Source organism: Elephas maximus, chromosome 2, assembly GCF_024166365.1.
Source record: "Elephas maximus indicus isolate mEleMax1 chromosome 2, mEleMax1 primary haplotype, whole genome shotgun sequence".
Classification (NCBI taxonomy): Eukaryota; Metazoa; Chordata; class Mammalia; order Proboscidea; family Elephantidae; genus Elephas; species Elephas maximus.
In genome coordinates, this window is record NC_064820.1 from 227829431 (window position 1) to 227843397 (window position 13967).

The following is a 13967-nucleotide window of genomic DNA, read 5'->3' on the forward strand; positions in this document are numbered from 1 at the left end:
AGTATTTCAAATACCAGCAGGATGATCCATGGTGGACAATTTTCAGCACAGCTTCCAGACTAAGAAAGACTAGGAAGAAAGGTCTGGAGATCTACTCCTGAAAATTAGCCAATGAAAACTCTGTGGATCACAGGACCAGGCAATGTTTCATTCTACTGCATGTGGGCTAACTATGAGTCGGAGCCCACTTGACGGCAGATGGCAACTAGCAACTGATGCTTCCTTTCGAAGGTGTTGCCCAAACTTTCTTGGGTGTGGTCTCCTGTTTAAAAAAAACACCCATTGCCGTCAAGTCAATTCTGACTCATAGCGACCCTATAGGACAGAGTAGAACTACCCCACAGAGTTTCCAAGGAGCGCCTGGTGGATTCGAACCGCTGGCCTTTTGGTTACCAGCTGTAGCACTTAACCAGTACGCCACCACGGTTTCTGGTCTCCTGTTCAGGGTATTTCAAATACCTCCATGTACACACGATTCAATAAAAAGACAAACAACCTGCTTTAAAGATGGGCAAAGGAGTTGAACAGACATTTCTCCAAAGAAGATATACAAATGGCCAAGAATCACATAAGATGATGCCAAACATCATTAGTTATCAGGGAATTGCAAAATAAACCACAAAAAGATATTACTTCACGCTCACTAAAAAAAAAAAAACCCTTTGCCGTCCAGTCTGCTCTGACTCAGAGCAACCCTATATGACAAAGTAGAACTGCCCCACAGGGTTTCCAAGGAGTGGCTGGTGGATTCAAACTGCTGGCCTTCTGGTTAGTAGCCAAGCTCTTAACCACTGCACCACCAGGGCTCCTCGTGCCCCCTAGGATGGCTATAATCAAAAAGGCAGACGATAAATTGGAGAAAGAGCAACCTCATACATTGGTGGTAGGATTACAAAATGGTGCGGTGGTATGGAAAAGTTTGAAGGTTCCTCAGAAAGTTAAATATATAGTCACCACATGACGCAGAGTAGCCCTGGTAGCATGGTGACCAAAAGGTCAGTTGTTCGAACCCACCAGCCACAGAGAAAGATGTGGTAGTCTGCTTCCGTAAAGATTACAGCTTTGGAAACCCTCTGGGGTGGTTCTACTCTGTCCTACAGGGTCACTGTGAATTGGAACCGACTCGACGGCAAAGGGTTTTTTTTGTTTTTTTTTTTAATGACCCAGCAATTCCACTCCTAGGTATGTAGCCAAGAGAACTGAAAACAGCTGTTCGGACAAAAACTTTTCCATGAATGTTCACGGCAGCATTATTCACAATAACCAAAAGGTGGAAACAGCTCAAGTGCCCACCAATAGATGAATGGATAAACACAATGTGGGATATACGTACAAAGGAATATTATTCAGCCATAAAGAGAAATGAAATTTTGATTCATGCTGCAACATGGATGAAATGAAATAAATCAGCTATATAAGATATGATCTGAATAATCTTATATTATTTCATTTATATGAAATGTCCAGAATAGGCAAAAGCATAGAGACAAAAAGCAAATTAGTGGTTACCAGGGGCTGTCGGTTTGTCATACTATGGAGGCTTGTATGTTGCTGTGATGCTGGAAGCTCTGCCACCAGTATTTAGATACCAGCAGGGTCACCCATGGCAGACAGGTTTCGGCTGAGCTTCTGGACTAAGACAGACTGGGAAGAAGGACCCGACAGTCTACTTCTGAAAACCATTAGCCAGTGAAAACCTTATGAATAGCACCAGAACACTGTCTGATATAGTGCTGGAAGATGAGCCCCCCATGTTGGAAGGCACTCAAAAGATGACTGGGGAAGAGCTGCCTCCTCAAGGTAGTCGACCTTAATGACGTGGATGGAGTAAGGCTTTTGGGACCTTCATTTGCTCATGTGGCACGACTCAAAATGAGAAGAAACAGCTGTAAACATCCATTCATAATTGGAACCTGGAATGTAGGAAGTATGAATCTAGGAAAACTGGAAATCGTCAAAAATGAAATAGAACACATAAACATCCACATCGTAGGCATTAGTGAGCTGAAATGGACCGGTACTGGCCATCTTGAATCGGACAATCACATGGTCTACTATGCAGGGAATGACAACTTAAAAAGGAATGACATTGCATTCATCGTCAAAAAGGACATTTCAAGATCTATCCTGAAGTACAACGCTGTCAGTGATAGGATAATATCCATATGCCTTCAAGGAAGTCCAGTTAATGTGACTATTATTCAAATTTACACACCAACCCCTAAGGCCAAAGATGAAGAAATTGAAGATTTTTACCAACTTCTGCAGTCTGAAATTGATCAAACATGCAACCAGGATGCACTGATAATTACTGGTGACCGGAATGTGAAAGCTGGAAATAAAGAAGAAGGATCAGTAGTTGGAAAATGTGGCCTTGGTGACAGAAACGATGCTGGAGATTGCATTATTGAATTTTGCAAGACCAACAACTTCTTCATTGCAAATACCTTTTTTCACCAACATAAAAGCGACTATACATGTGGACCTCACCAGATGGAATACACAGGAATCAAACTGGCTAGATCTGTGGAAAGAGACAATGGAAAAGCTCAGTATCATCAGTCAGAACAAGGCCAGGGGCCAACTGTGGAACAGACCATCAATTACTATTATGCAAGCTCAAGTTGAAGCTGAAGAAAATTAGAACAAGTCCACAAGAGCCAAAGTATATCCCACCTGAATTTAGAGACTATCTCAAGAAAAGATTTGACACACTGAACACTAATGACAGACGACCAGACGAGTTGTGGAATGACATCAAGGACATCATACACGCAAAAAGCAAGAGGTCATTAAAAAGACAGGAGAGAAAGGAAAGACCTAAACAGATATCAGAACAGGATCTGAAACTTCATATTGAACATCGAGTAGCTAAAGCGAAAGGAAAAAATGATGAAGTAAAAGATTTGAACAGAAGGTTTCAAAGGGAAGCTCAAGAACACAAAGAATTATGATGACACGTGCAAAGGCCTATAGATAGAAAACGAAAAGGGAAGAACACGCTCGGCATTTCTCAAGCTAAAAGAACTCAAGAAGAAAATCAAGCTTCGAGTTGCAATACTGAAGGATTCTATGGGGAAAATATTAAACAACACAGAAAGCGTCGAAAGAAGATGGAAGGAATACGCAGAGTCACTATACCAAAAAGAACTGGTCAACATTCAACCATCTTAGAAGGTAACATATGATCAGGAAGCAATGGTACTAAAGGAAGAAGTCCAAGCTGCACTGAAGGCACTGGCGAAAAACAAGGCTCTGGGAAACGACGGAACACCAATTGAGATGTTTCAACAAATGGATGCAGCGCTGAAGTGCTCACTTGTCTATGCCAAGAAATATGGAAGACAGCTACCTGGCCAACCAACTGGAAGAGATCCATATTTATGCCTATTCTCAAGTAATCCAACCAAATGCAGAAATTATTGAATAATATCATTAATATCACACACAAGCAAAATTTTGCTGAAGACCATTCAAAAGCAGCTGCGGCTGTATATCGACAGGGAACTGCCAGAATTTCAAGCTGAATTCAGAAGAGGATGTGGAACCAGGGATATCATTGCTGATGTCACATGGATCCTGGCTGAAAGCAGAGAATACTAGAAGGAATGTTTACCTGTGTTTTATTGACTATGCTAAGGTATTCAACCGTGTGGATCATAACAAATAATGGATAGCATTGCAGAAAATGGGAATTCTGGAACACTTAATTGTGCTCATGAGGAATCTGTACATGGATCAAGAGGAAGTCGTTTGAACAGAACAAGAGGATACTGCACGGTTTAAAGTCAGGAAAGGTGTGCGTCAGGGTTGTATCCTTTCACCACACCAATTCAATCTGTATGCTGAGCAAATAATCCAAGAAGCCAGGCTATATGAAGAAGAACGGGCCATCAGCATTGGAGGAAGACTCATTAACAACCTGTGTTATGCAGATGACACAATCTTGCTTGCTGAAACTGAAGAGGACTTGAAGCACTTACCGATGAAGGTCAAAGATCACAGCCTTCAGTATGGATTACACCTCAACAGAAAGAAAACAAAAATCCTCACAACTGGACCAATAAGCAACGTCATGATAAACAGAAAAGATTGAGGTTGTCGAGGATCTCATTTTATTTGGATCCATAATCAACACCCATGGAAGCAGCAGTCAAGAAATCAAAAGATACATTGCATTGGGAAAGTCTGCTGCAAAAGACCTCTTTAAAGTTGAAAAGCAAAGATGTCACCTTGAGGACTAAGGCACGCCTGACCCAAGCCATGGTGTTTTTAATACGCATGCGAAAGCTGGACAATGAATAAGGAAGACCGAAGAATTGACACCTTTGAATTGTGGTGTTGGCGAAGAATATTGGATAACCATGGACTGCCAAAAGAATGAACAACTCTGTCTTGGAAGAAGTACAACCAGAATGCTCCTTAGATGCAAGGATGGTGAGCATACATCCCACATACTTTGGACATCTTATTAGAAGGGATCAGTCCCTGGACAAGGACATCATGCTTGGTAAAGTAGAGGGTCAGAGAAAAAGAGAAAAAAAAGAGGAAGACCCTCAAGGAGACAGACTGACACAGTGGCTGCAACAACGGGCTCAAGCAAAGTTACAATTGTAAGGATGGGGCAGGACTGGGGAGTGTCTGGTTCTGTTCTGCATAGGGTTGCTATGAGTCAGAATCGACTCGATGGCACCTAACAACAACATGGACTGGGGGGAGGGAATGGAGATTGCTTAATGGATCTGGGTCTTCCTTTAGTTGTTGCTGTCCTTTTATTAGGGTCTTCCTTTCAGGGTGATGAAAGTGTTCTGGGATTAGATAGTGCTAGTGATCGCTCAACATTGTGAATGTAATAAACACCATTGAACTGTACACTTTAGAACAGTTAAAATGGTAAATTTTATGTGTGTTTTACTGCAATAAAAATTTATAGTTGTATAAATCATTGTATATAAATGGAAAGATATTTAAAAAATTACTGATGGCATGACACAGTCACCCTAAAAAAACCCCAAATCTGTTGCTGTCAAGTCAATTCCAACTCATAATGACCCTGTGTGTTAGAGAGCGGAACTGCTCCATAGGGTTTTCTTGGCTGAGATCTTTACAGAAGCAGATGGTCAGTCCTTCCTTTTGCGAAACTGCTGGGTAGGTTTGAACTGCCAACCTTCTAGTTCTATAGTTGAATGCAAACCTTTTATGCCACCAGGACCTTCTGGTCACCATAGCCATGGTCATTTCCAAGGCCCAAGGTCCTTGGCAGGCATGCACCCTCCCTATCACCGGCAACTCAGATGCTCTTGTGAAAGACTTACTCATAGTGTGAGAGGTTCCCCCCTCTTTTCTTCCATGGTGAATGATTTACTTAAAACCACCTCATAGACCCCATCCACTGGCCTCTTGGGGCAGGGCCCAGGCTCTGGGTCTGTCTAGCTACCCTCTCCCCACAGAACCTTCCAGTGTGGCTGCCTTGTCCTAAAATGCTGCGTGTAAAAACAGTTGAGGGTCTCCTACCAACCAAGGTATTTGCACCTTATTAGGGAAGGTGCCCACTTCCTGGAAAGGCTGTTCAGAAAACCCAGGGTGGACTGCGAAGTGGTGAGAGGGATCGTGAGGGACTGTGGAGCTGAAGGACACTGCTCCACCCGGACACAGAGGTGGGTGGCCCCCACCCAGCCCCTGTCCGGCCAGGACTTGGAGTGTTTTTTCAATACACTGGCAATTTCTGGAAGGTCTTACTATATGAGTCATCAAGGAAGGTTTGTTACTGAACTGATAAGTGGGGGGCTCTGACATGTGCTCATAAAAATACCTAATTAACTGGTCTGCATAAGCAGCGGCTCTGATACAGCAGTGGTCTCAGAAGGCTCCAGAGAGCGGACAGAGCAGAGGATCAGCTCTGTATAGGGCTGGGTTCCCCAGTGGAGTCTCAGGTGACCAGTTTTCCTGCCCAACAGCTGAGAACAACTAACCTGTCCTTCAAAAGCGCAATAGGTCTAACTCATAGTAACCCTATAGGGCAGAGTAGAACTGCTCCATAAGGTTTCCAAGGAGTGCGTGGTGGATTTTAACTGCCAACCTTTTGGTTAGGGGCCAAACTCTTAACCACTGCACCACCAGGGTTTCCAAGGAACAAAGAATAAAAGTGAATTCATCAAAATGCCACAACTGAGGCCTTGGGCTGCCAGGCCTGGTCAAGAAGCAGGGCCCCAGGGCCCCACAGGCTTGGAGACTGGCCAGCCACCATCCCTCCCCTGGCTGCCACTTCTTCTGAGTGCTTTGGATTCTTTACCAGGGTCAAAGGTAAGTGCGGAGGGGGAGGCTGGTTATCAGTGAGGCAAGGGCCCTTAGAGGACAGATAAGGTGGAGAACTGAGAGATCTGCTGCAGGAAGAAATGGATTCACCAGACCCTCCAAAGAGAGCCAGAGGGTGTTGACCTCTCAGAATGGGAAGGAGAAAAGGCTAGCAAAGGCAGTAGTCAGCTCTGGTCAACTGCGGATTTCCACCAGGTGCTCATAACTCTCACTACCTCTGAACCTCAGGTTTATCTTACTCAGTTTCTCATCTCCAAAATAGAAGTGAACAATTATTGCACGGTTGTAAAAGACTCAGTGTGTGAAATGTGCTTACCATGTACTAAGTGCTCTGTAAATGTTAACTATTATTCGTTCAATAATTACTACTTACAACGTTCTTCTCTATTATCAGGCCAGGTGTAGCAGTGACCCTCTGGGTTACTCATTCCCTGTTCTTCCCAGGCCACGTGGTCCTAAGCAGGCTGCTTTGGTGCCCCCAAGGCGTTGGCTTGGTCTTCACGGATCCCAGGGACCCAAATCATTAAACCAGGCCATGTTGCAAGGTCTGAAACGTGAGGAGTCTGGCTGGTTTCAGTTCCTGGGGCGGTGTGGAGGAGCTCTTCAGCCAGTGTGGTTACCGGGAAGTGGAGGGAGATGTGAGAACACGCCTCAGCTGGGGTGGGGACGGGAGGTGAAGGGCAGGGGTCCGGCCTGAGGGGGCTGGGGCACCCATTTCTCCGGAATTGTTTTCCCAACAGACCCGGATTGGGGAGACTGGGCAGGGATGGGGGCTGGCCACGTGGCTCCGACCCGGAGCTCCCTCCCGCCTCGGGGGTGAGGAGGTGGGAGGAGGAAGGCTAGCGGGAATGGCGCGGCCTCAGGACCGCACTCGCGGTTCCGTAGAGCTTCCCCGGCCTGGCTTCCCCTCGCCGCCCCCGCCCCAGACTTGGGACTTGAGACGCTGGAGGACAGAGAAAGGGGAGAAGGGCGCCACCATGCAGGAGACAGGGGCCGAACTGCGCTGTGCGGGTGCCAGGCTGCCACCTGTCCTCAGGGCGGACAGTGTCCTGCAGGCCGGCGCGGTGGCCATGGCCGGAGGGGTGGCGCGGGCGGGGGTGCCGAGGAGCAGGGTGTTGACAGAACGTCGGTTGTGGGCCGCCCAGGCCGCCAGCTGGGACTGGCGACAATGAGGCCCTTTAAGGTGGGGACCCGGAAGTGCGGGCCGCAGGCTGTGGGCAGGGGAAGGCCGACCCCTGTCCCCTCCGGCGAGCTCGAGAGCTGCCTCCGCGAGACTTTGCCCGCCGCCCTCCCCCGGGGCCCCTGTCCCTGTCCTTCGCCTTGTTAGACCAGTTTCTTGTTCGGCTACGCCCGGAAGATGTCCTGGGACGGAGGTCGGGGGCGTGGCGCCGCCACCGCTGTGTGTATCTGCGGAATGAACGAACGAACGAACAAGGCTGCAGTGGCCTTACTGCTGGCCACGTGCCCGGGAGCCCAGGCAGAGGGAGCTCGCGGCAGCCGAGAGGCAGCGGCGTGACCGGGAAGAGCTCACGGCGCCCCGGGGGAAAGGGCGGGGTCTGTGGTGGGCGTGGTCGTACCGGGCCCCGCCCCGGGCCTGGCCCCGCCCCTGCGTACCAGCTAGCTCGCGTTTCAGAGCTGCGCTGGACTCGGGGGGAGGCGGCCTGGCGTCCCGGTCCTCGCCTGCGCGGAGCGGGCCGGAGCTGAGCGGAGCCGAGTCGACAGCGGCGGCGCTGTGAGCCCGCCCACTCTGCCGTCCCTAGGCCCCGCGCCGCGCGCCGGCCCCGGCATGGAGCCGGACTGCCGGGTGCTCTCCATCCAGAGCCACGTAGTCCGCGGCTACGTGGGCAACCGCTCCGCCACCTTCCCGCTGCAGGTACACGCGGGTTTATGTAACGCGCCCGGGCTGTCCCCGGCGTGGCGGCTGCAGCGCTGGCCGCTCCGGGCGCATGACCTTGGCCGAGCCGCCGAGCCCCGTCAGGAGAGCGGGCTGGGGGCCTCCAGGGCCCGGCGCGCAGAGCTCGGCGCGGGGGCCGGCGCGGCGCCCCTGGAGCCGGGCGGCCCCGGCGGCGCGTGACGCAGCCCCGCGCAGGGGAACGGGCCCCCGGGAGCGCGGAGGCGGTGAGCTCAGGACTCAGCTTCCCCTGTGACCGGCTTTGCAGGGTGGTGGGGGTTGAGCATTGACGGGTGGGAGGCGGCAAGGGCAAGAGGGGCGCGGGGGCTGGATCTCGCGGATTCGGGCACCTGGTCCTCCCGTCGCGGTGGGCGGGTGGGGAGAGGGCGCTTAGGGAGAATGGAGACCTGGTGGCGCACTCTCCAGCCCCTGTGCCCTTCCCGGAGCTGAGAAAATTTGGTACAACACCGGGGTAACAAGAGGGGGTACCTGAGAGGTCACGGGAGTACAGTTTAGGGGGAGCCCCGACAACCTGGAGCGGAGGAGAAGGTGAAGATAGGCCAGGTGTTTGCAGGGTGACGCGCGGGATGCTCACGAGACTGGACCCCAAGATTTTGTCTCCAGGCTCTTCTGTGGGGGTAGCATGCCGGGAGGAGGAAGGGGCTGAGTAAGATCAAGGACAGGCAGACCAGAGTGCGGATGGAGGTGGATCACCCCATGCTGGGCCCCATGGCCTCTCTGACCATTCAGGAGGTAGTCAAAGGGAAGGGGGTGGCATGGGGCACCCCAAAGAGAAGCGTGTGTTCCACCTTCTGCTCTGAAGAAGTAGAGCTCCTGGGACGTCCTGGGACTGAGCTGGGGTTTTGGTTTTAGAAGCTACTTGTTAAATGTTTTAACCTATCCTCACTAACCCATCCCCAGGGATCTCCTGCCTGGCGAAGGGCTCACAGTGGCTGTCCCCCAACTGCTTCCTATTTGCAGCTGGAGGTTCTGGCTGGGTGGCACCATGCTGGGCCAGACCACACCAGGTGATGGGCACCTCCTCACCTTGTTCTTCCAGAAGGAGGGCTGGGGAACTCACCTGGACTGCCTACCTCTGGCTGTCCTCCAGAGCAAGTGTGGCAAGGCCCCAGGCCCTGCTGGGTGTGCGAGGTCCCTGTACCACCTGCCTCCATGGGACGGCAGGCCCTGGGGCTCAGGTGCCAGTGCAGCCACATCTGGGGTGGGTGGAAGAAGTCCAGGAGGGTCTGGGCTGCATCTGGGAGAATCCGAGGGCTTAAAGGAGGCTGGTGTGCCAGAGGAGGTGAAGGTGGAAAAGTATGAGGGTTCAGGCCCAAAGTGACACAGCCGATGCTGACTTCTGAGCACCTGTTGGGAAGGGCACAGCACTCTGCATACAGTCTCATCCTGGAGTGCTCACTCCAGCCAGCCTGGGGCAGATGCCACCCACCTGGAGCTGCCCCATAGCCTGAGCTCTTAACCACTGCTTCAGACTGCTGGCTACTAGCCTGGGGGCAGGCATGGCAGGTAGGCACTGAGGTGGGATTGTGCTTGGGGAGAAAGGTGCAGGGTGCCTGGACCCAGGGGTTGCAGAGCCAGCGAGGCTCCGAGAGTAGCTGCATGCTGCCAGGGAAGGCAGAAGCAGCCCCAGCTTGCCCTTGGCCAGGCGCTGTTCCCCATCCATCTGCCCCTATTCTGTTCTTGCCCCCCACCACCACCACCACTAGGCAGACTGTTCCAGTACTACTTGGCTCAGCTCGGGGCCCGCAGCGATCCCACTATGTTCTTGAGCTCCAGGCACACGCCGCAGCCTCCACCTTGAGGACCATCATGTTCTCGTTACCCTGAGTGGCTTTTCGACTACCCACCTGGGAAAGTGCTTCCTAAGGACAGAGCTGTGGTTCTTACCTGGGCTCTCTAGTGCCCAGCATCCATACCTGTGGGCAGGTGCACTCTGTAGAACTAAAAATCTGAGCGTCACTGGGGATTCTCATGAGGTCATGCCAGTGAAGGCAGAGAGGCAAGGTGATTGGGAGTGCGTGTTTCTCCTGCCTTCTGAGTTCCTTGGTACCTGCAGACCCTGGGCTGGAGATGACTCCTCTGTGTCTGACTCAACCCGTTGTTACATTCCCTCCCCACACATTTGTGAGACTTAGGAGAGGATGGCTGGGCAGATGTTAGTAGAAGGGAGGGGCGTGACCTTCACAAGGTCACCGTTTACATTTAGTTCTTGGGATGCTCAGTGGTCTCATCTGTAAACTGGGATGATGCCTGTTTCATAGAACTATTTCAGGACCAAGGGAGATGGGGAATACAAACAGATTTTCTCACATGCCTGGGAGGTGCTGGCTGTCTGAAAATGAGAGGTATGAGGTGTGCCCTGTTCACCTGTTCACACACAGGAAGATCAGAAATGAAGACAGGGTGGCGCCCAAGTGTGACCGGGGGCATCTGGTGTTGATTTGGGTGGCATGAGGATTGAACCCCCACTTCCTTGCAGGTATCCTTCACCCAGTGGTAGTCCTCATATCATGCCCCCTCTACATCTGGACCTCAACCAGAGCAATTCTCAGAAATGTAATAGTCCACTGGACACTCACCTTCACTACTCAGTGCTGCCTTGGTGCTGCCTTGACCGAGTGCTTGGTTTCACCACACCCACTGAGTGCCTGCAGGGTTGGTATGCAAAGATCACACAGCGCCTGGGCTGTCTTAACAAAGTTCTACAAGCTGGGGGGCTTGTGAGATCAGAAATCGATTCTCTCACAGTACTGGCAGCCCCAAGTCTGAATTCAGGGTGTTGGCAGGGCCTTGCACTCTGACAGCTCTAGGGGAAGATCCTTCTTGTCTCTCCAGGTTTCTGGTAGCCCCAGGCATTCCTTAGCGTGTTGATGCATCACGCCAACCTCTGCTTCTGACTTCACGTGGCCATCTCCCCTCTGTGTCTGTGTATACGCGGTATAACTCCGTCATCTTGTGGCCGTTTTCCTTCTGTCTTCAGTCTCCTCTTTTATAAGAACATCAGTCATGTAGTACCCACATTGACCTAACTGATCACATCTGCAAAGACCTTATTTCCAAACAAGGTCTTGTTCACAGGTACAGGGGTTAAGGCTTGAACGCATCTTTTTGGGGAGCACAATTTAATCTATAACAGTGTTCCAGGGTACCATGTTGGCTCTTTGCTCTCCTACCTGGGCATGTCGGAGCCCTGCTAGAGCTGGGAGAAGCAGTGAGATGGGTGGGGTGTCTGAGATGGCTCGGATGGCCGGGCTGACCTGTCAAGCTTGGACCAGCTTTGGTGAGCCCAGGATGGGCTGGGGTGGACAGAGCCTGGAGATGGCCTTGGTGCCCTAGCACCTGCCAGCCTCCAGCAGCAACTCCAAGGGGATGCATCCCCAAGCCTAGAGCTGCTCCTGGCAAGGGGCATATTCTTGGTTTGGAGAATATCCTAGCTCCTTAGAGCTTGGGGCTCTGGAGGCATGCTCCTTCACACGGCTGAGTAGGAAGAACTTAGAAATGGGGCAGGTCATAGGCTCTGGCTGTGGCCCAAAGATCTGTCCCTATGCTACCAAGAGTGAGCCTAGGAAGTGCCCAGGGGATGGCATGGTGGGGCTGGAAAGGGCACAGAGGGGCTGACCTGGGCTTCAGGGGGTGGTACCATGAAGTAGATGTCTGCTCTTCCTGGAATCCACGCAGGGATTCTGAACTGGCCTAAGCCTCATTTACAAAACAAGCCCAATTCCTGTTGGCAGTGAAATGGTGCTGAGGTTCATAATGTGCCAGAATTCTCAGCCCTTTGTGCCTGGCACAATGAGTGTCCTGTTCCTGAGAAGCTACCCATTATGAGCTTGACCATAGATCAGCCCTGACTGGAGCTTGGGTGTCAGGCCACCGTGGGTCTCAGCCACCTTCCCTCGTCAGAGAACAGCGTTAACACAAAAGAGAAAGGAGCTGAACCTTGGCCCTGTTGCTGGATTTTGTTTCCAGGCTCAAGTCCAAAGAACTTTTTAGTGTTCAAGGCAAGTGGAATAGTGTGATCAGCAACAGCAGGAGGCGAAGGGATTCAGACAGAATGTGCTGGTGTTTGCCGAGCAACACCAAGGGTCCTTGTGTCCCTTGTCTGTCCCTGCCCACCTCCGCAGGACAAGGGGTGCAGGGAGGGGAGGAGGCCAAGGACAGACAGTCCACACGATGCAGTGCAGATGTGGTAGATGCCTCCCTGTGCCGAGCTGGGACTTCCCACTGCCCTGTTTAATTCTAGGTGGTAGAAAAAGAGAAGTGAAGGAGTGGGATGAGGTGGGGTGTGGCCTGTGCCCTGGTACCACCCCCAAACGCAAGTGGAGTCAGTTCCTCTTGGATATAGGGAACCAAAACTTCTTCTAGGGCGGGGAGCCCCTCTGTGTGGATCCTTGGAATGTCTGCCTGACACGTGGGTGTAGTCGCTTCTCCTGTGTTTCTGTAGGCCAAGCTCTGGGTGGAGATCCTGGAATCCCCGGGGCAGCCCCACAACTTAACTCTGCACTGTTGATTTCCCTTTTCGTAAAAAGACGGTACATGAGGCTTAGGGTTATGTCATGGTTTCTTGGGGCCACTGTCACAAAGTACCACAAATTAGTGCCTTACAGCAGCAGAGATTTATTCTAAGTTCTGGAGGCCAGAAGTCTGAAATCAAGGTGTCGTCAGAGCTCTGCTGTCCCCGTAGTCTCTAGGGGAGGACCATTCCTTGCCTCTCTCAGATTCTGGTGGCCCCAAACATTCTTTGGCTTGTGGCCTCATCACTCCCATCTCTGCCTCTATCTTCACCTGGTCTTCTTCATTGTGTCTTCTCCTTTTCTATGTCTTACAAGGACACCTGTCATTGAATTTAGGGCCCATCCTGGTGGTGCAGTGGATAAGAGCTTGGCTGCTAACCAAAAGGTTAGCAGTTCGAATCCACTAGCTGCTCCTTGGAAACCCTGTGGAGCAGTTCTGCTCTGTCCTATAGGGTTGCTATGAGTCGGAATCAACTCAATGGCACCTAAAAACAACAACAACATAGGGTCGCTATGAGTCAGAACTGATTCAATGGCAATGGGTTTGGTTTTTGGGTGATCCAGGATGATCTCTTTTAGAGATCCTGACTCAATTACATCTGCAAAAACCCTCTTTCCAACGCCAGAGTCACGGGTTTCTAGTGGACATACATTTTCTTGGGGGGTAGGAGGGGCACCATTCAGTTCACTACAGGTTAGACGGCACCTTCAGAGAAATTTGAAAGCAATTTAAGTTGGTCACTTAAATTGGTTCTGTGATCCATTGGCTTTGCCGTCTCTCATCATGTACCTCACGTGGCTTTTTAGGGTTTAACTAAAGGCCCAGTTGGAGATGAAACCAAGCCATCCTTTGTGGAACTGAGAGGAGCAGCGGGGCACCCATGCCTCCCTCCATCCCAGGCAGCAGCTCTTCCGGAGAGTGGTAGCAAGCCCTTTATCTCCCTCCCTCTCCCTCCAATGACCACATCAAGGCTGAGCTTCTGGGCAAAGCGCTCCAGCACTGAGATCAGACGTGTCTGAGGCAGCGATGACCAGGGTCAGGTGCTTCAGAGTCTGATAAGTGAGCAACCTTGGAAGGAACTGAGTGTCTCAGCCCTGCCAGCTCAAAGCACATTACCCGTCCACGTGGACACCAGGGCATCAGAGAGGTGCCCCATCTGTTGCAACAGAGCACCTGGTATGCTTGTGTGCATGGATTTGTGTGTGGTATGTGTGTGCATGTGCAC

General features: G+C 51.2%; 1 protein-coding gene across 2 annotated transcripts in view; it reads left to right on the top strand.

The window, feature by feature from the left end:
* The first annotated feature begins 7821 nt into the window (after nucleotides 1-7821).
* Nucleotides 7822-13967, top strand: part of PDXK (pyridoxal kinase) — a 66266-nt gene continuing 60120 nt past the window's right edge. Inside the window, exon 1 of one of the 2 annotated variants that reach the window (XM_049874976.1) lies at nucleotides 7822-8188. In XM_049874976.1, coding sequence (XP_049730933.1) covers nucleotides 8102-8188 — 87 coding nt within the window. In that variant the 5' untranslated portion in view covers nucleotides 7822-8101. The remainder of the gene's footprint in view (nucleotides 8189-13967) is intronic. The other variant, XM_049874977.1, reaches the window with a different exon arrangement.